This window comes from Penicillium cosmopolitanum (genome assembly GCF_028827165.1).
Source record: "Penicillium cosmopolitanum strain IBT 29677 chromosome Unknown utg000012l:1.0-3308103.0:1.0-3310761.0, whole genome shotgun sequence".
Taxonomy (NCBI): Eukaryota; Fungi; Ascomycota; class Eurotiomycetes; order Eurotiales; family Aspergillaceae; genus Penicillium; species Penicillium cosmopolitanum.
In genome coordinates, this window is record NW_026622682.1 from 2,233,245 (window position 1) to 2,254,108 (window position 20,864).

Sequence of the window (20,864 nt, forward strand, 5' to 3'; positions counted from 1 at the left end):
ATAGATATAGATAGACTATAAAGTGCTACGCAAGATGAGAGCTCGAAGGAAAGTAACTCTAGCAAGCCATAGAGTACCCACTCGCTTCCTCTTTTAAACCATATCGCTAAGAACATTATGTATCTAGACTTAAGCCATATATAATACGCGCCATTGCAACGAATCCAATTTACGCCTTCGAAAACCCTGGGCCCTTCAGCAAATTAATCCCAAAGGTCACCCTCAACGACCTCCTTTTCTATCGATCCGCGTAAACACGCTGCGCGACCATCCATCAGCATCTACTACTGTTTCTTTGACTAGGACATATCCACCCCAGCGGGGTAGTAAGACTGCCCAAAAGAGATAATAGATAGCACCTGAAGCAAAAACACCCAATGCGACCACACAGTGCAAGAAATATGGCAAATCTTCATAGACACTTTGGCCATCGCTCGGGGGAATATATGGCGCAATAACCAAGTAAACGTTGGAGAGCGTGAAGAATATTGCCACGGGGAGCGTTGCTCGGATGGCTGGTGACCAGTTCGGAAAGTTCTTTTCCCGGGTCAGGTAAATGTAAATTAAACCGGCACCGACGAAGACGTTGATGATCGAGAGGGGATATGAAATAAGGCTATAATTTTGTTAGCGCTGATTTCTAGTCACGAGTTCAATCCGAGCTTACTTGAGCAAGAAATTATATGCGTCTCCGGGGGGAGGCGCAAGCATGATGATTGCGGAAACAACCCAGTGCTCAAACAGGCCAGCAGCAGGGGAATTTAATGGCCAGTTACTAGCCCAGATCTTCGAGAATGGCAGTGCGCCTTCTCGACCAAGCTCTTGGACAACTAGAAGTATATCGTTAGCTTTGAAATATATGGCATAAGGCGGATAGAAGACTTACTGCGGCCCTGGGAGAAGATAACAGACAGTACGTTTCCGAAAGCAGATAGAGCCACAAGTACTGACATCGCCTTTTCGGCCTGCTTCCCAAACATGTTTTTGAAAAATGCCGCGGCAACTAAAGTTCCTGAATCGAGCATCTCCTCTTTTGGAACTGCAGCAAAGTAGGCGATGTTGACGAACATGTACAGGATACCGACTGAGATAATAGCCACTGGGGCGGCTATCTTCAATGTGCGAACTGGGTTCTTCGTCTCACTCAGGACCTAAAACAGATTAGCGTTGTACTAGTATCTGGACTGGCGGGTTATTTTTTAACCACTCACATAATTGGCGTTGGAGTAACCAATGAATGACCAGATGACATTGTATAGCGCCATAACAATGCTGTAGCCACTCCCCTTTGTCCCTTCAAAGGCGTTTCTGAAATTATGCGGCGGTTCAATCTTAGTATGACCGGCCAAAGCGACCCACCCGCTGACAACAATGAACAACATGACAATCAACTTGATCGCTCCGAGAAAGTTCGTCAGACGAATACCCCATTTCAAAGCAAAGGCGTGGATGAGAAAAGCCGTTGTTAAGCAGGCCAGTCCAATCCCACGCTGATTCCAGCGGCCGACCTCGACTTCTGCGGCATTGAGGATATACTCGCCAAAGACAACACTATTGCTGGCGGCCCATCCCAACAGAAAGGCGTAGGCGGCGAACATCGCCGTGGCAAGGAATTTGGGTTTTTTGTAGATATATTCGAGGTAGTTTTTCTCGCCTCCGTTTCTGGATGAGAGGATTTAGTTAGCTTTGGAGCTTCTCTTCTCTTGAGGAATTAGATACAGGGAGGATGCAGATCTTACCTCGGAATCGCGGTTCCCCATTCCAAGTACACTGCTGTTCCAGCCAGGGCAATGATAGTACCAATAACCCACATGAATAATGCAAGACCGACGCTGCCAGATAGACTCAAGATCGTACTGGGGGTTGCGAAAATACCAGTCCCGACTACCCGGTTAAAGATCAGCGCGATCGCGCTAAACACGCCGATCTGTCGTCGACTGTCCGGGGATGTTTCGAACACATTTCCCTCATCTAGATCCGCATGGTCAGCCTCGGAAACAATAATAGACAAGTCTAAACAAGAAAGAGTGAGGCATACATAGACCCGTGACTCCATCTGCTGGTTGAGCACCTTCTTCGCTAGTTTTAGTGTCTGTGAAAGGTGATTTATTCACGACGCCTGTCTCGAGAGAGGGGCCAGCTGGATCAGCCATCGTGATCAGCGAGCTCTGCGATCTATGCGACACAATATTACGAGAGCTTTTTGAAACTCAAAGTTCTTTCTGTATATATATGATGACTTGAATCTGGGCACGGTTAGCAACGGTATATAAATGGCGTGCTGGCACTAAACGTGATGCAATAGGGACGGGGCTGACTTGGATGCTACCTCGTGCCACCAGACAAAAAAGTCGAATGTTGCCGCACATATCCTGACCAGCCGAGAAATCCTTCTAGAATACGATGTGCTGGGCGATGGACTAAATTGGAAGGTCGTTGTTTATAGCGCGAACGGGTAGCTTTTTAGCTGGAGTTGAAGCTAGTGATTTGCGGAGCGGTATGCCGATAAATGTCAAAGTGAGAGTGGTAGAAGAAAAAAAAACCCCCCCGAATAAAATGAGATAATGAAAGTTCTTTTATTTTATAAGAAAAACATGACCGCGTCGGGCTCTGAATGTAAACAGAAATTTGAAAGCTCGGTAACTCCTGTCAAACCGGGGAAGCCGCTATCCAAAGCTGGTGCGGCCGAAGAGAATCGGGAAAAGTGCGATCAAATAGACATTCAGGGTCCAGAATTTCTTGGCAAAGATGGTTCCAGCTTGAGCAAATCAAAAAAAAGTTCTCTGGCCCCTTTCACTTGTTCATTTCAAGGTTCGGCGTACTCCGTACCATACTACTTACCCTTTTTTAATAGGTCGCCACATAAGATATCGACATATTACGCCATATTGTAGTTAACATGGATACCCTAGACTCAGGCAACCTCTACGAGGTTCCAAGAGCCGCCGAGAGCCGCCCAGAAAGAGAATTTCCGGTTGCCAAGAAGGGAAGTCAAGCACGCCATCATGCCCCTTGGTACTCGAAAGTGTATCTTCGACTAATCCTAGAACGTCAAAATTCAAGATTCTATACTAGTACCTTTATACTTGCTGTATTGACTATCGTACAGAGTATAGATAGTATGTGAGTCGAGCCCGATACTTAAAGTAGGCTAAAGCTAAGCCGAAACCCCATAGAGCTATACATAAATGTAATTAGAGAACTTACATCCCAGTAAATTCAAGACACGCAAATCTTCCAGTTACAAATTTGGAGACACGGGACAACATAACTTGCAAATTCTAAACATTTAAAAGGTTGGTGATAAATGCCGTTGAATCAGATATGGGCCTTTTTATAGTCATTATTCTGAATGCCCAGTACTAGCCCCGGGCCCTAATGGCATTTATTGGTTATAAAAGGCATGGACCCGATAGGCTACACCAGGAAAAAAAAATCCAAAGAAGAAAAATATCACTATTTAATCAATTCCAGTGATCCTACTCCGTACTTGATTTCAGGTTTGATCTGCTCGCGAAAATCATATATATGGGCCCAAATTATACTCATAGACGAGACGATTCCAACTAACAGTTGTAATCCTCGTAAATAGCTAATTAATCTACGTCATCGGCGCTGTCAGGCCTGCTCCTAGATAATTAGTAGGTAATAAGCAATAGGTATGCATATGTGGGAACGATATTTGAAGCGGCTACCTAGGTATGGAATGGGGCGGTTTAGAACGCTTGCCTGTCTTTGTACCTGTCGCCGGGACGAGTCGTTAGGGTCCTCTACGACATGCTAGGCATAGCTTTAACGTCTATAAAGTGGATAAAGAGATAATGGGGGACCTTACACGTGGCATACTACGCATAGAAAAAATGGCATAATTGAGAGATGTATGATTCTGGAGAAGAGGAGAAGAAGCTAGAGGACATGCTGACAACATCTCCCCAGTCAGAATCATCCCAAAGAGAATGTCACTGACGTATTTAAATACAGCCAAAAAGTGTACCAATGCGGGCAGTATAGACATGCATTCACTAGGAGCCTCCAGTGTTCGCATTTTCTTCCCCTTCCCTAGGGGCAATAAAAGAACCACCCTGTGCTTCTCCAGCTATCGAGCTACCTGCAGCATTTTGTTCCGGTAAAAATGGCCCAACATGTGCCATACGCGCCTGCTCGCGCTCCTGGAGATTTTTCAGGTATTCCACTCCGAGAATCCTACCGGAGTTCTCTCGATCTTTCACTGCCTGAGCGATAGCAGCGGACCATAAGTCCGCTATCTGTGTTTCGCTTCGGCCATGTGCATAGATTCTGCGAGCCCCGTACGGGGCTTCGGTATCTTTGACTTTCTGTGATGACGACCACCATGAGCGTACAACCCCATAGCGCACTTCCAAGTAGGCGAACAGACGCGAATGAAAGATCCATAGTAGCAGTATCCAATTCAGCAACGGTATAGCGAACCTGAACTCCCGTATATGTCTATACCACTGGCAGTGTGGCGAATAGACCTTGAATGATTTGTTAAGGATGTGGACTTTCACAGATATGTTCCCGTCATAGTCAATTGACTTCAGATACCAGGCAATCTCGGATCGTACAGCTTCTTGATCGAATCCGACCAAATCTCGTTCAACTGTGAATGTCTTGATTCTAGCAGGATCATGACAGAACCGCTCACACCAGGCCATAAGAGAAGAGCCCTCTTCGTCCGAGCAGTTATCATTCACCCCTAGGAGGCTTTGATCTTCTAGCTCCCTATCTCCATTCTCCAAATGTCTTCTTGTGCGAAGCCCCCCCAAGGCGGGAAGCGTGTTCCCATTCCAGAGATGTGTATCGACCGCCGCGAAAAGCCTCTATCCCGTCCCCATCTTGAACAACCTTGATAGGATTGTTCCACTCGCTATTATTCGGGTCAAGCCGGAGCACCGTGGACGTTAAGTCAACGAAGAACCTAAAATCTGTTGGAATTCCCTTCTGCCCCGTGATGCCAATAAACGCTCGTGGTGGGAGGCGAGCTTGCTCGCAAATGAGATCATATAGCGCCTGTGGTTCTCCGGCAATCGTGCTATCGACGTAAAAGAGAGCGCGTGGTTTCTTCTTGTTTTGGTTGTTCCCAGGAAGCGAAGTTTTAAGTGAGCTGGAGCATGAATTATTGATCACATCGTCGTTCGACGGGAGTTTATCGCTACGGTCGTTCGACTTGAGCGGAATTTCAGAGTCTGACGCCCGGTCCATTGGATAGGGAATATCTTGAAGTTGATTGATTGAACGCGAAATAGTCGTGAGAAGTCTTGGCGTATTTGACGCAGGTTATCAAGGTCGAATACCGAGACTCTAGGCATCAGTGATCTAGGAAATGAGAGCTTGAACCCAGCCCATTTGGCCCCAAGAAAATGCCTTACGTTTGGCCCCCGAGGCCAGAATTAGAAAGGCCCCCAAATCTTGAAATTACAGTACATCCCTGGATCTATACCGACCAAACAGAACCTTGGAAGTCTTTAATGACGGCCCTCCGTTGTAATTACCGTATACTTATTGAGTATAATAATAATTCACTCTTGGCGGTGCACAAGGAAAGGTTGTTCTCTACGGCTCTCAGTAGACCTTCAGCATGTTGCCTAGGCCCATTACTCAATCATATCCGAGACAGACCTGGAACATACCGCATTTTGGGTCGAGAGTTTACTACAGTGGCGCCGCAAAGGTTCCAACTAGTAGAAGGTAAACAATGGTGGGCAGTAGGGGTGGAAACTTCAGCGGCGATAGTGTATTAACAAGCTACGTCTACATTTCGAGTCTGTTATTACTTCTAGCCGGCATTGAATTTCATTTTCAAGGAACTAGGTCTATGACGATGAGTTGAGTGTGATTTTGATGTTATTCAACAGAGACACAACCCGTGTGCGACTGCGACAACCATATCTTGGGTTCAAAGAAAACAGCCCCCAAAGGAAAACCCGTCTTCTCAGGGAAACTATATCTTTAATACTTGATTATTTGTAGAGCGTTGTAGTGAATATTCGTCTACAGCTTGCTTTGGTTCTTGCTCAACCAGGCTTCGACGTCATCACGGTCACGGCCGATCCAGTTGACCTTGGCGCGGATAGCGTCGAGGCTTTGCTCCACGGCACGGTCGTAGCCCTGAGAAAGAGAATATGTTAGCGAAAAACAATCTTTGGTAAGGTGAGATTTTTGTGGTAAGAAACTAACCTTGGTGTCCTTGGCATCGAAGAATGCCTTGACATCGTTCAGCTGGGCCTCGGTGCTGAAGCTGGAAGTGGTGAGTTGGACAACAGTTCCCAACATGCCGAGGGAGGGAGGGAGACGCTGGTAGATGCTGTCCCAGTTCTCCTTCAGCCAGGCCCAGCGAGCCTCGATACCGGCCTGGTGGTTACGGAGACCGCCGAGAGGCATATAGATATCCTGGTTCTTGACCTCGTCACCCGTGGCCAGGCCGAGGGTGCGCTTGATGAGGGCAGGGTCGGAAGCGGAGCCCAAGCAGCGCAGGGCGGTGGTCTTCTCGTCTGAGGTCGCGGCGTTGTGGAAGCGGTCCAGAACAACCTCGTACTCCTTGACACCTCCGTGCTTCAGCACAATAGTGAAGACGCTACCGCGGATGTTGGGGTGGATTGCGGAGATGTCACCGGCAGCAAAGCGGCCAAACATGTCCTGGGCGGCCTTGACCACAATGGGATCCTCGGCCATACCAGCAGAGCCGAACATGAGGGCCTTGAACTGCTGCAGGATGTGGTCATCCTTCTCGGAGAAGTCCCAGCCAAGCTCGTGGGCCTTGGAAGAGACGAGAGAGCGCTGGAAAGCCTTCAGGGCATCCTTGGTCTTGCTATCCTCAAACATCCAGGCGGCACGGAGGGTGCCGATACGGGTCAGAATCTCATTCCAGACAACGAACTCGGACTCAGTGTCAAGCCCCTGAAGCAACGACAGCATACCAGAGGTCTTCTGGTAGCCAGAGGCAGCCAGGGCACCGGAGTCAGCGATCATACCAGCGCGATCCTCGACGGACAGCAGGCCGTCACGCGCAGCCTTGCCGAGCTTGGTGAGGCGCTCAGGGGTGTAGGAAGTGCGGTAGATACCGGAGTGATCGGCATTGATTTTGAAAAAGTCCAGGTCGGGAACCTTGAACTCAGCCTCGCGCTCGGTCAGCATGGTGCTCTCGTTGACGCCATCCTTGGTGCGCAGGCCCAGCATGCAGGGGAAAAGGACCTTGTCCTCCTCCGGCTTGACATCGCCGGTGCGCAGGAAGCGGTTCTGCTTCAGGGTGATGGAGGAAGAGCTGGGGTTCTCAGTGACACCGATGACGGGGAATCCAACGTTCTTGGTCCAAATATCCATGACAGACTGCACGGGCTTACCGCTTGCGTCGGCAAGGGCAGACCACAGATCACCAGTCTCAGTGTTACCGTAGGCGTGCTTCTTGATGTAGTTGCGAACACCCTGCAGGAAGACATCCTCACCGAGGTACTTGGAGATCATGCGCAGCACGGAAGAACCCTTGGAGTAGGAGATGGCATCGAAAATCTGGTTGATTTCATCGGCGCGCTTGACTGGCACCTCGATGGGGTGACTGGAACGAAGAGAGTCCAGAGAGAGGGCACCCTGCAGGTTGTCGATAACGTAGGTCTGCCAGACCTTCCACTCGGGGTAGAAAACGTTGCAAGAATACCAAGACATCCAGGTTGCGAAACCCTCGTTGAGCCAAAGGCCATCCCAGAAGTCCATGGTCACCAGGTTACCGAACCACTGGTGAGCCAATTCGTGTTGGACGGTCTCGGCAATGCGCTCCTTGCGCGAAGCACCGCTGGTCTTCTCATCCAGCAGGACATCGACGATTCGGTAGGTGATAAGACCCCAGTTCTCCATGGCTCCCGCGCTGAAGTCGGGCACTGCCACCATGTCCATCTTCGGCAGGGGGAAGTCGCTGTCAAAAGCCTTCTCGTAAAAGGCCAGAGTCTTGGCAGCGAGCTCCAGAGAGAAACGACCGTGTTCGATGTCCTGGTCGGGGGTAGCATACACACGAACGGGGACGCGGAAGTTCTTGGTCTCGACATAGTTAAGGTGTCCAACAATGAAAGCAACCAGGTAAGTGGACATATCGGGGGTAGTGTTGAATTTAACAGCTTTCTTGGAGCTACCTTGGACGTCGGTCTCGCTGGCGACATCCATGTTACTCAGACAAGTCATGCTCTTGTCCGCGACCAGGGTCACCGTGAATTTGGCCTTCAGCGCAGGCTCATCGAAGCAAGGGAAGGCCCGGCGGGCATCGGTAGGCTCCATCTGGGTGGAAGCAATATACTTGGTCTCTCCATTCTCCTTGTATGACGAGCGATAGAAACCGGCCATGTTGTCATTCAGGATACCAGTGAAGGTGAGCTTCAACTGGGCATCGGACCCCGCGGCGAGAGCCTGGCTAAACTTAATTGTGGCGGTCTGAGCATCGTCGTTGAGGGAGATTTCGGGCTTGGATTCAACAATGGAGCCTTGCGAGGAGATAACGGCGCTGTGAATATCAATCTGGTTGGAATTGAGAGAGACGAAGTCGGTATCCTCATTCACATGGAGACTAAAGCGGGCAAGGCCATGGGTCAGTAAACTGGATCACGCGGAGCATGGGAAATGGGTTGAATTGGGGAGTTGGAGGAACAAGCATACTCAATGACGACAGATCCCTCGTAGGTGAACTTCTCAAAGTTCGGCTCGAGGGTTAGGTCATAGTGCACCGGCTTGACGTTGGTGGGCAGGACCTCACGGCCCTGGACATTGGTCGAGCCGGAGACCTCGCCGCGTCGAGAGCTGCACATTCTGCGGTAGGAACAATAGCGCTTGGAAGTTTGAGAGAGAGGAGAGCGAGGACGACGAAGTGGTCTCGGAGCAGGCGTAGAAGCAGAAGCAGAACGAGGGGCGGATAGAAAGAGGGGGAGGGGAGAAGCAGATCTGGCGGAGAGAAGCGGCGGTCTTGCTTGAAGCAATGCACGCGTGGAGAATCGGCGCATCGGCGGTGCAACAACCCCAATTCGGAGGGGTAGCGAAACCAAAAAGAAGCTCAAAGAAGGAAAAAAAGCGGGGCAATGGCAATGCAACCCAATTAGAAATATAATTACAAGGATAATGGAGTGAATCAAAAACAGCAATGGAGAATTGGCGGAGAGAACAATCGCTGGCAGAGAATTGATGCTGGCAGAAAGTGCTCACCGCCAATATTCACTCACCGCCAGTCGGTCACTGGGTCTGGCCTGGGTACCGCCTTCCCTTCTTGGTGCGGCAGAAAAGAACCTCTTATTTTCCCTTTTTCGGCTTCCTTTTTCTTCTTCTTCTTCACCTCACGCAAGTCGCTCCCAGCGATGCCTAGACTCTACGGCACCCGACTGGGGAGTGGTTTTTCAACCGCTCCTCTTGCAAGACAAATAACCAGCTAGTTTGAGGGGTCCATGACAGACAGTTTTGCTGCTCTCATGAATGGTCTTCCATAAGATGTCTGGGACACACGATTGTTCCTCTTCTCCTTGGGGTTTTAGGGTTTAATCTAGATACACTTGTTTTCGAATTCAATTTTACCTCTCTACACTCGGACAACTTGCTTCCCAGAAAAAAAATACCGAATCCCCCAATACTAGTAAATGGCCATTGCTCGAGCAATTGGTACTAGTAGAACTAGTGAGTGATATTATCCGGAGAGCTTAATTACTGTAAATGAACATTGAAAACACCTTGCTAGGTGGATTGATTGGGGCTGTGAGGAACGTACTGCACACCTAATCTCGTACTCCCACTAAGCCTAATAAAGTAAACTGATCGGGCTTATTTGGGGGCCGGGATCCACTATCCTCCAAGTTGTTCATCAGAACTGCTCTCGTGGTGCTATTTTGAACTGATTCACTATAGGCATATTGACTTCAGCCCTAGAATGCTTAGTGCATACCGAAACAGGTCTACAGTGCGACTGGTGACCTCTGTTTTAATCTATGAGCAGGGCTGAGTCGAAATGCCTCTCATAACTTCGACCCAGCGAAAGGGTATAAAACCAATCGATATCTTTAGTTGGATGTTATTTTATACGAGGTTTAGAAAACACAAAGTATTCGCTTTGTTATAACACCGGGAACAACGGTAATTCTCAAGAAGAACCTCCGTACTCATTCATCGACTTCGACGTCATGCGCTTCCTTGCGTTCGCCCTCTTGGGCTGTCAGCTCGTTCTGCCAACGGTAATTTCCCACACGAGGCCCCCTGACCTCGGAATTCTTGAAAGTGCTAATGTGTTGCGTAACTATTAGTTCGCCCAAGATGACAACAACAAAAATGCCATATACCAACTAAGCAACGACACAGAGTTCGCGTTCGTCTTGGAGACCGTTCTGGCACTCAGCAACGGCGGCGGTGCCTCAACAGGCGAGGTACTACGAGCTGCCAGCCAAATTGTCCCCGGAGATTTCGAGAGCTGGTATAAAGAGTTCATGTACCTTGGCGATGGAATCCACGCCAAAGCATCTTCCATCAACGCCTCACGCTTCCCCGTCTCGGCCCGCGAGGCCTACTTCCGATCCTCATCCTACTATCGAGTCGCACCATTCTTCCTACACGGAAACCAAAGCGACTCACGAATTAACAGAGTCGGAGCACGCTCTGTATCCGACTTCAAGAAAGCAGCCGCACTCCTGTCGCTTCCTCCCATCAACTTGAACCTCCCAGCCTCAAGTCCCAATGTACCCGGTGGGAAATTCTCCGTCCCAGCTCGATTCTTCAAAGCACAGCACGGCAAAACAAAAGTACCCACTGTCATCATAGGAACTGGCTACGACGGCTCACAGGAGGATATATACCATGAGATAGGCATCGAAGTCCTTGCGCGTGGCTGGAATGTGATTACCTATGAGGGACCCGGTCAGCCTACAGTCCTCCGCGAGCAGAAAATCGGCTTTATACCAGACTGGTGGAACGTAATTTCTCCGATTGTGGATTACCTTGAGACCCGCGGCGACGTCGATCTCGACCGTGTTGCACTCGTGGGTATTTCCTTTGGCGGTCAACTGGCACCACTCGCTGCTACAAGGGAGCATCGACTGAAAGCCGTCTTAGCGATTGACGGTATGAACGATCTATACGGACACTTCAAAGCTGAGATGCCGGAAAGTCTCACCGATCTTTATGATAAGGGTCAATATGAGAAATTCGATGAGGGATTTTTCAGCGTTGAGGCTTCTGGGGCCACCTACTCGCGTTGGGCTATTGCTCAGTCATTGTTCAGTTTCAACACGACCAGTCCGTCTGAATGGTGGGGCCGTTTACCTGATTTCACGCTCAATTCGACCATGCTGAAGAGCATCTCTTGTCCTGTTTTTATTGGCGAGGGGGAGAATGATAGCTCTGCGCCGGGACAGCCGGAGTTTATGGCAAAGGCGATTGGAAAGAAGGCAACTTATAATCTTTTCAAGAATGATCTTGGTGCTGGTGAGCATTGTCAGCTTGGGGCGGAGTTTCAGCTGGCTCAGGTTACACTTGATTGGTTAGGTGATACTTGGGATCATGTTTCTCTGCCGAGAAATCTTACCAATGTTGTCTATTGATTTTGATAAGGCGGACTTGGGGGCTTTAGAAAGATGTCACTATGGCCATTTATTAGATTACTGGGTCTATACTTGTTATCGGAGAAGATAACTGCGGAGATATTGCGACTTGGATAATCGGACCTAGTCTGGTAGTACAAGCAATGCAAATTTAGTTAAGCTGCAGATAGTTACCAATTCGAATACTGGAATACATTTCTCTCTCACAAAGACCGCTGGGCCATCACAAGCTCACAACAAAATTTGTAAGGTATGAAAATAAAGCATCTTCGCTGAGCCAGCCACGCCCTTGTGTGAGGAACAGCCAAGCGGGTCCTCTGCCGTGTTAAGTCGTCTCGAGTATTGTCTCCCAGTCGGACAATTCTATTGGGTACCGACTCGAAACACCCCTGGGGCAAAGATTGGAGTTCCCCCACTTCAGTGACAGGGCTGAGCCAAGCTGAACCAAGCTGAGCTCTCGCATTATCTGCACGCCTTTCGGCCCCCACAAAGCTTAGGTCAAATTACTTTTCTCCTGAAGAGGCCCCAACTTTTATTTCTCTCTAAAAGGCATATTTCCTTCTCCATCATTTTCCATCATATTCCCCCCTCATTCTAAGAGACATGGTTTACAGAGGAAAGCCGGGACTGGGGTGCGACTTGTGCCGAAAGCGACGCCTCACGGTAAGAACCAGAAGCCGTGAACACCACGGGTGATCTACAATTCAAACCAACAAATTAGTGCGATCGGCAACGGCCATCATGCTCGCAGTGCATAAGAATCCGCCAGAAATGCACAGGGTATCGTGATCCTAAGATGTTGAGAATCTTTGACCAGACTGAAGAAGTCTCGCAAAAGGCCGAAGCCCGACGGAGTGCCTCGCGCAAAACCACGCCGACTTCACCAGGGGAGATATCATTTACCCCAGCAAAATTAACCCCTCCGCCCCTTTCAATCGATGATCATGTTATGTCCCACCTTTTCACCTTTTGGGTTGGATTTACCCAAAACCAGGGCATATTTTGGTACCTGCTAGAGTTGCTTAGCAAAGAGTCCTCTGCTGCACTTCAGACTGCTTCCAAGGCGCTCGGACTGGCCAGCATGTCAGGAATGCAGAGGTCATTTACCTTAAAACGGTCGGCAGCAGAATCATATGGTATGGCACTCTGTGCTACTAACGATGCGTTACGAGATCCTTCGTTGGCGACAACGGACTCCACCCTGGTAGCCGTCATGATGCTGAGTACTTATGAGGTAAGATTCCCTCTATTTATTAGAACTGAAAAGCAGGCTTTAATATCTCTGGAAGATGGTCATGGGCAAAATGGGAAGACCTGAGATGCATGGATGGATGAACCACATTCTAGGAGCCACCAGAATGATTGAGTTACGAGGTGAAGCGCAAATCAATTCTGACTTGGGGCGGTCTCTTTTTGAAACCGTGACACTGTTGAATGTCGGTTTGAATTGACCCGAAAGAGACTTGGCCTATGTTGACACACTTATACTCAGGCTATAAGCGGTGTGATATTCCGCTACTCGAAACACAATTCGCAGAAGATCTGGGAGCTATCAGAGCTTGCCGAAACAAAAGACGATAAAGACGCCGGACCTCGCGAAAGGTTCTTTCGAATAATCGTTCGGTTGAATGATTTATCGATTAAAGTTGACAAGGCGGAAAAGTCTGTTAAAAATCTCGGATTCTTACTGAGCGAAGCTATCGGGTTCGAGGCTGATCTTGAAACATGGGCCATTTCCTTGGATGAGACTTGGAGTTATACAGTTGTGGAGAGAACATCTCTTTCTACCAACGAGCCCTTTTGCTCTGCAACTGGCAGAAAGACATATCATACGTACGGCAGCCTCGCCATAGCAGGGATGTGGAACTTCTACCGCCAAATGCGGATCATCGTCAATGAGATGATCAGATCAATTGCCCATTATATTCTCAGTTTCCATTGGACATATGAATGTGAACAGATAATGTGGCATTCTATTGCCGCCATAGACGAGTTAGCGGATGACATTTGTGCCAGCATTGACTATTACTTTATCTGTGGGGCGCCAGGGGTTGGAGGTGTGCTCCGATTGCAATTGCCGTTATTTGTTGCGGCTATTTGCACGGATAAATCTTCGGAGAGATATACTTGGATCTTGCAAATGTTGGATATGCTTGCAACTCTCACTGGGTTTGAACAAACAAGTAGCTTAGCGCAGCGTCTCAGGAACAGCCGCAATCGGGGTATTCTTCCAAGTATAATGAATTGATTACACATTTAATTGTAACAAGATTTTATATTACTCACATGTGCTTTACATGATAATTTACCCTTTGGTCCATGGCGGGAAATTGATGGGAGTGGTAGGAACGGGAAACTCGAGGAATATTGGCGCTGTGGTATGCATTAACTGCGTGGTCGGGTGTAGTCCAGAGTCAAATTCCGGTAATTGAATCACTGGGTATCAGATCCTAGAAAACACTGATCATAGGTCCGAATTTGACGTTAATACTGTAGAGCTTGAAATCTTTCAATGGGGAATAGGTTATGCAGTACGCCAAAACCTTGAAACTGCATAATCCCCCGCCTTCCTCCCCTGTAATTGGTCGAATGAAGAAGAAGAAGCAGAAAATAAAAAGCACAGCACGGTACGACACAGCACAGCACAGCACAGCACAGCACAGCACAGCACGGTACAGCACGGTACAGCACGGCACAGCACAGCACGGTACGGCCCGGCATGATTGTATAGCATAACAGAGAAGGGGGGGGGAAGACCACGACAACTAGTGTAAGCAGGGCCTAACTACATTAGACAAAGCGGCAGATCGGCTATAGCTCGGATTCGCCACCGCTAAACCTGATCAGGTCTAGCAGATGCATGCGGACTCGTACCGTTGATGCTGTAGCACACTAGACCATGCCAAGCGTTGGGGCTCAGTAGCCACTGCTAAATTATAAATACACATACTGATGTCTTTCCATAAGCATTCTTCAGCTCACAAAACTTGGCCCAGGAAGACCTCAGCTAAAACTTCAATCTCAATAGCTGAGCCAAGCTGTGCTCCTGCTCATTAGTTTGGCATTATTTTGCTCAACCTTATATTCATCAACATGCCAGACAACTGCTATTCGGATGCACTATACGAATACCGTGAACCCCACAACAGATCTTGGCAAAATTCATTCGGGCTAGGACCCGAAACCCCATATCAAAATGTTGCCCTATCACAATTTCAACAGCTGAACTGTTATGGCCTCAGTGGAAATCCAATTTCGCCGACGCCAATCTCGTATCCCAAGGTACAAACACCTCATAAAACACTGGGATCCAGCACGACGATGTTCCAATCACCCAGTTCCAAGGTCCGACAATCGAAAGCGTTTGATAACCTTCTCTTTCCTGAATGGCCACAGGGCCATGAAGCTATGTCCAACTATCTGGATTTTCATGAACAATCATCCAACGTTCACTCAAGTCACCAGTTGGAAGAGTCGGCGAAGAACACTCTCAAGGTTATGGGGGCGGAGAATTGCGAGAATAATCGTGAAATGAATGCATTGTAAGCCTTATTTTAAAGCACTCAATATAAATATCCGAATGATTTTCACTTACCGCTTCAAAGTCAGTCATCCAAAATCAAATACAGCTGTGAATGGCAAGGCTGCACTTACTCGGGTCAATTTCGGAGCGAGGCGACCTTGATGCGGCATATCTCATCTATTCACGTATCGCCTAACAAGTTTCAATGCACTCATTGTGCGAAGGTGTTCAATAGGAAGGATAGATATAGAACTCATGTTCACATGGTTCATTTGGCTAAGGAGTGAAGAGGATAAATTGTATCGGGCTAGAGACTGGGAAAACAGGCGATCCGGTTAAGGGATTTTCAGGATAACCACGAGATGCTTTCAAGGAAGATCAATCGAAATATCAGTTGCATGGAGTTTTTATTTTTTACCGATCTTTAGCTGCTTAAATAATTGTGATTTTGGCTGGAGTATACTGTTGCAATCAAATTCTGATATTTATTGTTTTTATGCTCAAGCCTAAAGAAGTATAGGAAGTCCCCCTTCGAATGACGAAAGGGTCTGTTTATGGCAAGGCCTGGGTGGTGCTATTTATTACCTGGAGCTTGAGAATAGGGCTTGGTATTAGCATAGCACTGAACCTCCTGCTCATGGGGAAGAATCCCGTTCAAAATATAGTCCTTTGCCAGACGGTCTGTACAATCCGATGGATCTCTCCTCGAGCTATGCCCGTACGCATTATGAACAATCAACCGAGCGTTGTGTCCCATTTCCTTCAAAAGACGTCTGCCATTGCGTAATGGGGTCGCAGGGTCATACGTGGAGGCGATGAGAAGGACGGGAGTCTTGAGGGTATGGTTGAGATCGCCGCGGTAAACCTCTGACGGCGGATCCCAGTATGTATTGAAATGTCGGCAAGGAATGACTGCGAAGAACCGCGAGTTACCAGCGATCCAGCTCTGGGTGGTCATGTTTCCCCACAGTTCGTCCCACCATTCCAGTCCATCTGGAAGGGGCGCGTCGTATGCATCGGAGCAAATCACAAGCAGTTCGAGCTCACTGGAAGCTGGGATGTTGGGATATGAAGGCTTGTCGGAATTGTCGCTCCATGATGTATCTAGCTGCTTCGCTGCTAGTGTTGAGTTTCCTGCTTCGAGCTCGTAGAGCATCTGGGCGATTCTTGGCCATTCCATTGGTCTATACATCACCGGATACAGCACTCTGTCCACAAGCGCCGAGTACGTGATCAGAGATGGACCGCCTAACTCTGTATATGCCGATTGTGGGCGTGCCCGAAGAGACTCGAGAAGTCCCCCCCATGCGATCCTGGAGTTGTTTGAGGACAACTGGTCCGTCCTGGCCTGGAGTTGGCTTCGCCAATGCACATCTCTCTGGACCAGCCTTGATACACTCGCCCAAGAACCCATCGTTCCAAGCATCTGTCGTATTGTCGAGAGCAGTCCACCCAAATCCGCCCAAGAGACGGTGGTCCCGAACATATTCCGTACCATCAAGGATCAAGCGACCCGCCCGGTCGGGGAACATGTTAACATATGTCTGTCCGATACCGGTTCCATAGCTGACAAAGTAACCCGAGACATCCTCTTCGCCAAGCGCTTTTCGAATCTCATCAAGGTCGCGGGCCACCGATGCCGTACTCACGAAGCGGCCAAAATCTCCAAGCCGTTGCCGGCATGCGAAGAAGGTTGCGTTGTTCATGGCATCAAGGAGCTCCAATTGTGAATCTGGAGCTTCCTCGCGATAGTTGAGTGATAAGAGAGACCATCGGTCGCGGTGCGCATCTTGAGGATAACATGCTCCGGAGGGTAGGGAGAGATTGACACCGCGTGGATCCCAGCCCAGGACATCAAACTGCCCATCGCTGAAGCGCTCGGTCGTTTCTTCTGCGGTCTCCCAAAGGAATGTGCTTCCACTTCCTCCTGGGCCACCTGGCTCGATGATTAGAGTACGTTCGCTCTTGTACTTACTGCGACCGCAGGGTGAAAGTTCGGTGTCGTTTTTCAGGGGTAGACCAGCGACCTGGAATTTGGTCACCGAAATACGGACGATGCGAAGGTCAGAAGAATTATGATAGTCGAGTGGAAGGTCCAAGTAGCCACAAAGAAAGATGCCTTTGCCTGTGCTACCCCAGCTCCAGTGTTTGGGGTCGGAATCGAAGAGGGCAGCCCATGATTGCTGAGGGGTTGGGTCATCCAGAGGTGGCGGACGACTGGCATCAGTGCAGGGTATAAACTGGAATGGGTCGCCCTTTTGGGGGAATGTTCCATAGGGTGAGGTCTGCACTGGAACTTCGATATTCTCCTGGACGTTGGAGCCTGGGAAGCCCCAGTGATGTGCGCGGGGAGGAAATCCACCCAGCCCCATCAGGCCGATCGTCCCCACGCCCGCTACAAGCCATATCAAACTCTTTCTGAACCGCTTCCCAGGCTGAGCTGGAAAAGTGGGGGTTTGCTTTTCCATCGCTGAATTTTTTGAGGGAGATGGGAAAAGGTACGGTGCCCGCAGGCCTGCATTTTAAAGCTTATGGCGCGAGCTTTGGGGAATTGGCGCTATCCTGCAGGCAACGCTGATTGGACATCGGAGTTGAAACAGCTAGGGCCATCCACACGAACTCCGAATTGTTGTAAGATACGTTTTATTGATGTCCCTTGGCAATTAATTAATTCAATTCTGATTGCAGCACATTTCTTAGCCCATAATTACATTGGAGCTTATTATAGGCAAACGACGGACGGATGGGTAATACAAGATCGGGATATTTGTCTCCGTCTAAAGTATCCGAGTAGACTAGCTGAACAAAGACACGATTACCATTGGAGGACGGTACTTCTACTACTGTTGGTCGGAGACTCAGACCACGATTTTCTCTACGCGAGTACTCGGAAGGAAGCCCGAGGAATATTATGCTCTAAATTGAGGAACAGAAAGAAGATAGATTCTGCCTCTGTTTTCGAAGACTTTATCGATCAACTTCTTCGGCATTGCGGAAGATGGCCGGAGCCGAAATCAGTCCTAGTCATGGACAATGCATCATTTCACCACTCTGAGCGTATCACGCAAATGTGTGCGGATGCTGGAGTCAAGTTGGTTTATCTGCCTCCTTACTCTCCAGACTTTAACCCAATCGAAGAATTCTTCGCTGAGCTTAAAGGATTCATAAGACGCAACTGGAGCTATTTCGAAGAACACCCGGACCAAGGATTTGATCACTTTCTTGAATGGTGTATTGATACGGTTGGTGCTAGAAAGGCGAGCGCTCGAGGCCATTTCCGACACGCAGGATTGACGGTGGAGATCGAACGTAGCGATTGCCTCGCCTGACGTCAGATTAAAATGTAGGAGAAGAGTCCCGTTTACTGTAAGTTACCCCGGATCTTTCTGCCTTATGCATTGTGCATAGGAATCAGTTAGCCGACTCAGCTCGTTGGAATTCTTTCGGTAGCCTTGTTAGAGCGCATCTTTCTTATCGGTCAGTGCAAAATGCCAACGCCAAAGCCCACTTTCGACATTCCGGCGTAACGGTCGAAGAGTTTGAGAAATGAATCGAAGAATCAATGGTTTGAAAAGCATCAGAATCGTCTGCAATTCTTTTTTCTCTATACTGTACAGTACTCAGGATGGGGCTGCAAATGAACAGAAGGAATATCTAAATTGTCCACATTTCCATCCTAGGTGTTGCAAAATCACACGAAGTCCCTCCCTTTCTCATGACTTAAATCACGATTCCCAACATATCAACAATGATGTTTGAAAAGTAAACTCAGATAAATGTGTGCATAACCTCATCCCGGTGGGTTTCTAGATATTCAGAAAATGTGGTCAAGCGAATCGGGTACTTCAATAGCCCCTCAAAATCAACTTGGTATCCAACATCGTTTGCCCACAGCTGGGCACGGAGTACCGGGTTTTTCGCTGCGAGGTCTGCTGCTTCTTTCTCGCTATAAAATTGAAGAGCAACGTCTTTTCCACTCACGCAAGTCAGCTCCTTCACGATCTCGGCTGGCGTAAGAGATTCGACACCCAAGTCTATTTCATGTTTGTTAAAGGCCGAAGGGTTAACAATCGCTGCAGCAGCAAATTTCCCAACATCGCCAGGGTCAACTAAGGTCATAGCAGTGCCAGGCTTGTATGCTGTCAAAAAGACCCTTTTCTGAACCAAGTCAGGAAACATAAAGGAAGCTGTCGGCATGTGGTAGTTGTTCATAAGGAATGCGGGTCGGAGAATAGTCCAGTATTCAGCGTTAGATTCCCGTACAAGGGACTCAATCTGAGCTTTGCTTTGCCAATACCATGCCATTGGATAGTCAGGGCCCCAGTTCGGGAAAGTTTCGTGTTTTCCCGTCATCGCAACACTGGAATAAACAATCGTAGTGACAGTGCCGGATGAAGAGGCAGTCTCTATGATATTCTTGGCATGTATCACCTCGCGTGCAGGGTCGGAACGCGTGGGCGATACGTTAAGGAATATCGCAGTCACACCTTGCATTGCGGCTTTGAGTGAGGATATGTTGTCGAAATCGCCAGGGAATAGTTGGACTCCCAGCCGTTGGAGCTCAACGGCGGATTCAGAAAATGGATTTCGGACAAGCGCATGAACTTCTATTCCGGACTTTCGAAGTTCACGTGCAGTAGCGCCGCCTTGGTGACCCGTTGCTCCAGTCACAAATGCAACACCTTGGGACATGATTTCGGTGTGAAGGAGATTGTATGAGGCGGCAAAATAAGCAAAGTTTATGAAGTGATCTACCCAGATCTGTCAAACTCTTGATAATTTGGGGAGACGGGCAGGACTTAACGAGGAATGGGACAATTTAAGTAGCATGTACTAGGCCATGGTGACGTCTAGCCGACTCATTTTTACCACGATAATCTTTCCTAAAAGGGTAGGCAGCTCGAGGATAGGGATCTTTCGAGGGTTGATGAGGGTGACCAAGAAAAAGCAAGGCCCCATAGTACCCACTTGTAGAATTCGTGACATATGGCTACCGGACTTTTCGAAGGTCAAATCATGGGAAGCTGTATAGGTGGTTCTCATAAGCTGGGCGCAAATTTAGCTATTCCAGAATCAGTATGCAGCTCGACAAATAATGTTTTGGTGGGGCTGATTACGGAAGCAATGGAGTTAACTAGAGCAAGACGCCACCCAGTTGGAAACAGTCTCTTTCCAACGCGACCCCATCAATTTATCCCGTTTCGCAACCGAACTCATCTGACCCGACATGGTCTTTTGCGGTAAGCCCAGCAGGGCGTGCCTGGAATGCCGAGTTAAGAGAAGAAAGGTATTCTACATATGTCGCTTGACACTATAGCTGACTAATTAATGAGCTAAGTGCGATTTGTCAAAACCTGCATGTCGTCAATGTGTCAGGGCCGGTTCCAGGTGTGATGGATACCGGGATCAGAGTTCTTTTACCTTTCGAGATCAAACCGCGGAGTCTATGAATAAATCTCATCTTATCTTACACAATAGCTCGCCCGTCGTCTCATCTCATGGAAACCAGGCAGTATTCAAAGAGAATGCACGATGCCAACAAGCCACAGCTTATCGGTCTAAGGAGGGGCCTGATATCGATCTATGGACGGGAATTTCACCACAACATCTGGCTTTGAGTTTTTTCTCCTATCATTATCTCATGAGCGGATCTGGGCGGGCCATTAGTCATCCTGACTGTGTGTCCATCATGTACACGCGAGCGACAGAGTGCGGATACTTGGCTGATCTTATCAATGCTGTGGGGATGATGAGCATGGCGCACGTGAGGA

General features: G+C 48.6%; 9 protein-coding genes across 9 annotated transcripts; 3 read left to right on the forward strand and 6 right to left on the reverse strand.

Moving 5' to 3' along the window:
- Nucleotides 1–222: 222 nt before the first annotated feature.
- On the reverse strand, nucleotides 223–2,153 carry N7509_013576 (high affinity methionine permease; the record flags this gene model as incomplete). The annotated part of the gene is made up of 6 exons (XM_056638213.1): nucleotides 223–616; nucleotides 668–830; nucleotides 887–1,151; nucleotides 1,212–1,662; nucleotides 1,740–1,971; nucleotides 2,039–2,153. The coding sequence occupies 6 exons, from the start codon at nucleotides 2,151–2,153 to the stop codon at nucleotides 223–225; spliced, it is 1,620 nt and encodes a 539-aa protein (XP_056481720.1).
- Nucleotides 2,154–4,022: 1,869 nt separating this feature from the next.
- N7509_013577 (uncharacterized protein) lies at nucleotides 4,023–4,676 on the reverse strand (the record flags this gene model as incomplete). The annotated part of the gene is made up of 1 exon (XM_056638214.1): nucleotides 4,023–4,676. The coding sequence occupies one exon, from the start codon at nucleotides 4,674–4,676 to the stop codon at nucleotides 4,023–4,025; it is 654 nt and encodes a 217-aa protein (XP_056481721.1).
- A 67-nt stretch (nucleotides 4,677–4,743) lies between these two features.
- On the reverse strand, nucleotides 4,744–5,223 carry N7509_013578 (uncharacterized protein; the record flags this gene model as incomplete). Its single annotated transcript, XM_056638215.1, has 1 exon — nucleotides 4,744–5,223. One exon carries the CDS (start codon nucleotides 5,221–5,223, stop codon nucleotides 4,744–4,746), a length of 480 nt encoding a protein of 159 aa, XP_056481722.1.
- A 789-nt stretch (nucleotides 5,224–6,012) lies between these two features.
- Nucleotides 6,013–8,999, reverse strand: N7509_013579 (M1 family metallopeptidase; the record flags this gene model as incomplete). The annotated part of the gene is made up of 3 exons (XM_056638216.1): nucleotides 6,013–6,129; nucleotides 6,199–8,599; nucleotides 8,659–8,999. The coding sequence occupies 3 exons, from the start codon at nucleotides 8,997–8,999 to the stop codon at nucleotides 6,013–6,015; spliced, it is 2,859 nt and encodes a 952-aa protein (XP_056481723.1).
- Nucleotides 9,000–10,160: 1,161 nt separating this feature from the next.
- Nucleotides 10,161–11,570, forward strand: N7509_013580 (alpha/beta hydrolase family protein; the record flags this gene model as incomplete). The annotated part of the gene is made up of 2 exons (XM_056638217.1): nucleotides 10,161–10,211; nucleotides 10,281–11,570. 2 exons carry the CDS (start codon nucleotides 10,161–10,163, stop codon nucleotides 11,568–11,570), a joined length of 1,341 nt encoding a protein of 446 aa, XP_056481724.1.
- Nucleotides 11,571–12,366: 796 nt separating this feature from the next.
- Nucleotides 12,367–13,818, forward strand: N7509_013581 (uncharacterized protein; the record flags this gene model as incomplete). The annotated part of the gene is made up of 2 exons (XM_056638218.1): nucleotides 12,367–12,804; nucleotides 13,063–13,818. 2 exons carry the CDS (start codon nucleotides 12,367–12,369, stop codon nucleotides 13,816–13,818), a joined length of 1,194 nt encoding a protein of 397 aa, XP_056481725.1.
- Nucleotides 13,819–14,663: 845 nt separating this feature from the next.
- On the forward strand, nucleotides 14,664–15,116 carry N7509_013582 (uncharacterized protein; the record flags this gene model as incomplete). The annotated part of the gene is made up of 1 exon (XM_056638219.1): nucleotides 14,664–15,116. The coding sequence occupies one exon, from the start codon at nucleotides 14,664–14,666 to the stop codon at nucleotides 15,114–15,116; it is 453 nt and encodes a 150-aa protein (XP_056481726.1).
- A 551-nt stretch (nucleotides 15,117–15,667) lies between these two features.
- Nucleotides 15,668–17,561, reverse strand: N7509_013583 (alpha/beta hydrolase; the record flags this gene model as incomplete). The annotated part of the gene is made up of 2 exons (XM_056638220.1): nucleotides 15,668–16,277; nucleotides 16,339–17,561. The coding sequence occupies 2 exons, from the start codon at nucleotides 17,559–17,561 to the stop codon at nucleotides 15,668–15,670; spliced, it is 1,833 nt and encodes a 610-aa protein (XP_056481727.1).
- Nucleotides 17,562–18,861: 1,300 nt separating this feature from the next.
- Nucleotides 18,862–19,785, reverse strand: N7509_013584 (NmrA/HSCARG family protein; the record flags this gene model as incomplete). Its single annotated transcript, XM_056638221.1, has 1 exon — nucleotides 18,862–19,785. The coding sequence occupies one exon, from the start codon at nucleotides 19,783–19,785 to the stop codon at nucleotides 18,862–18,864; it is 924 nt and encodes a 307-aa protein (XP_056481728.1).
- Between the last annotated feature and the right edge of the window lie 1,079 nt (nucleotides 19,786–20,864).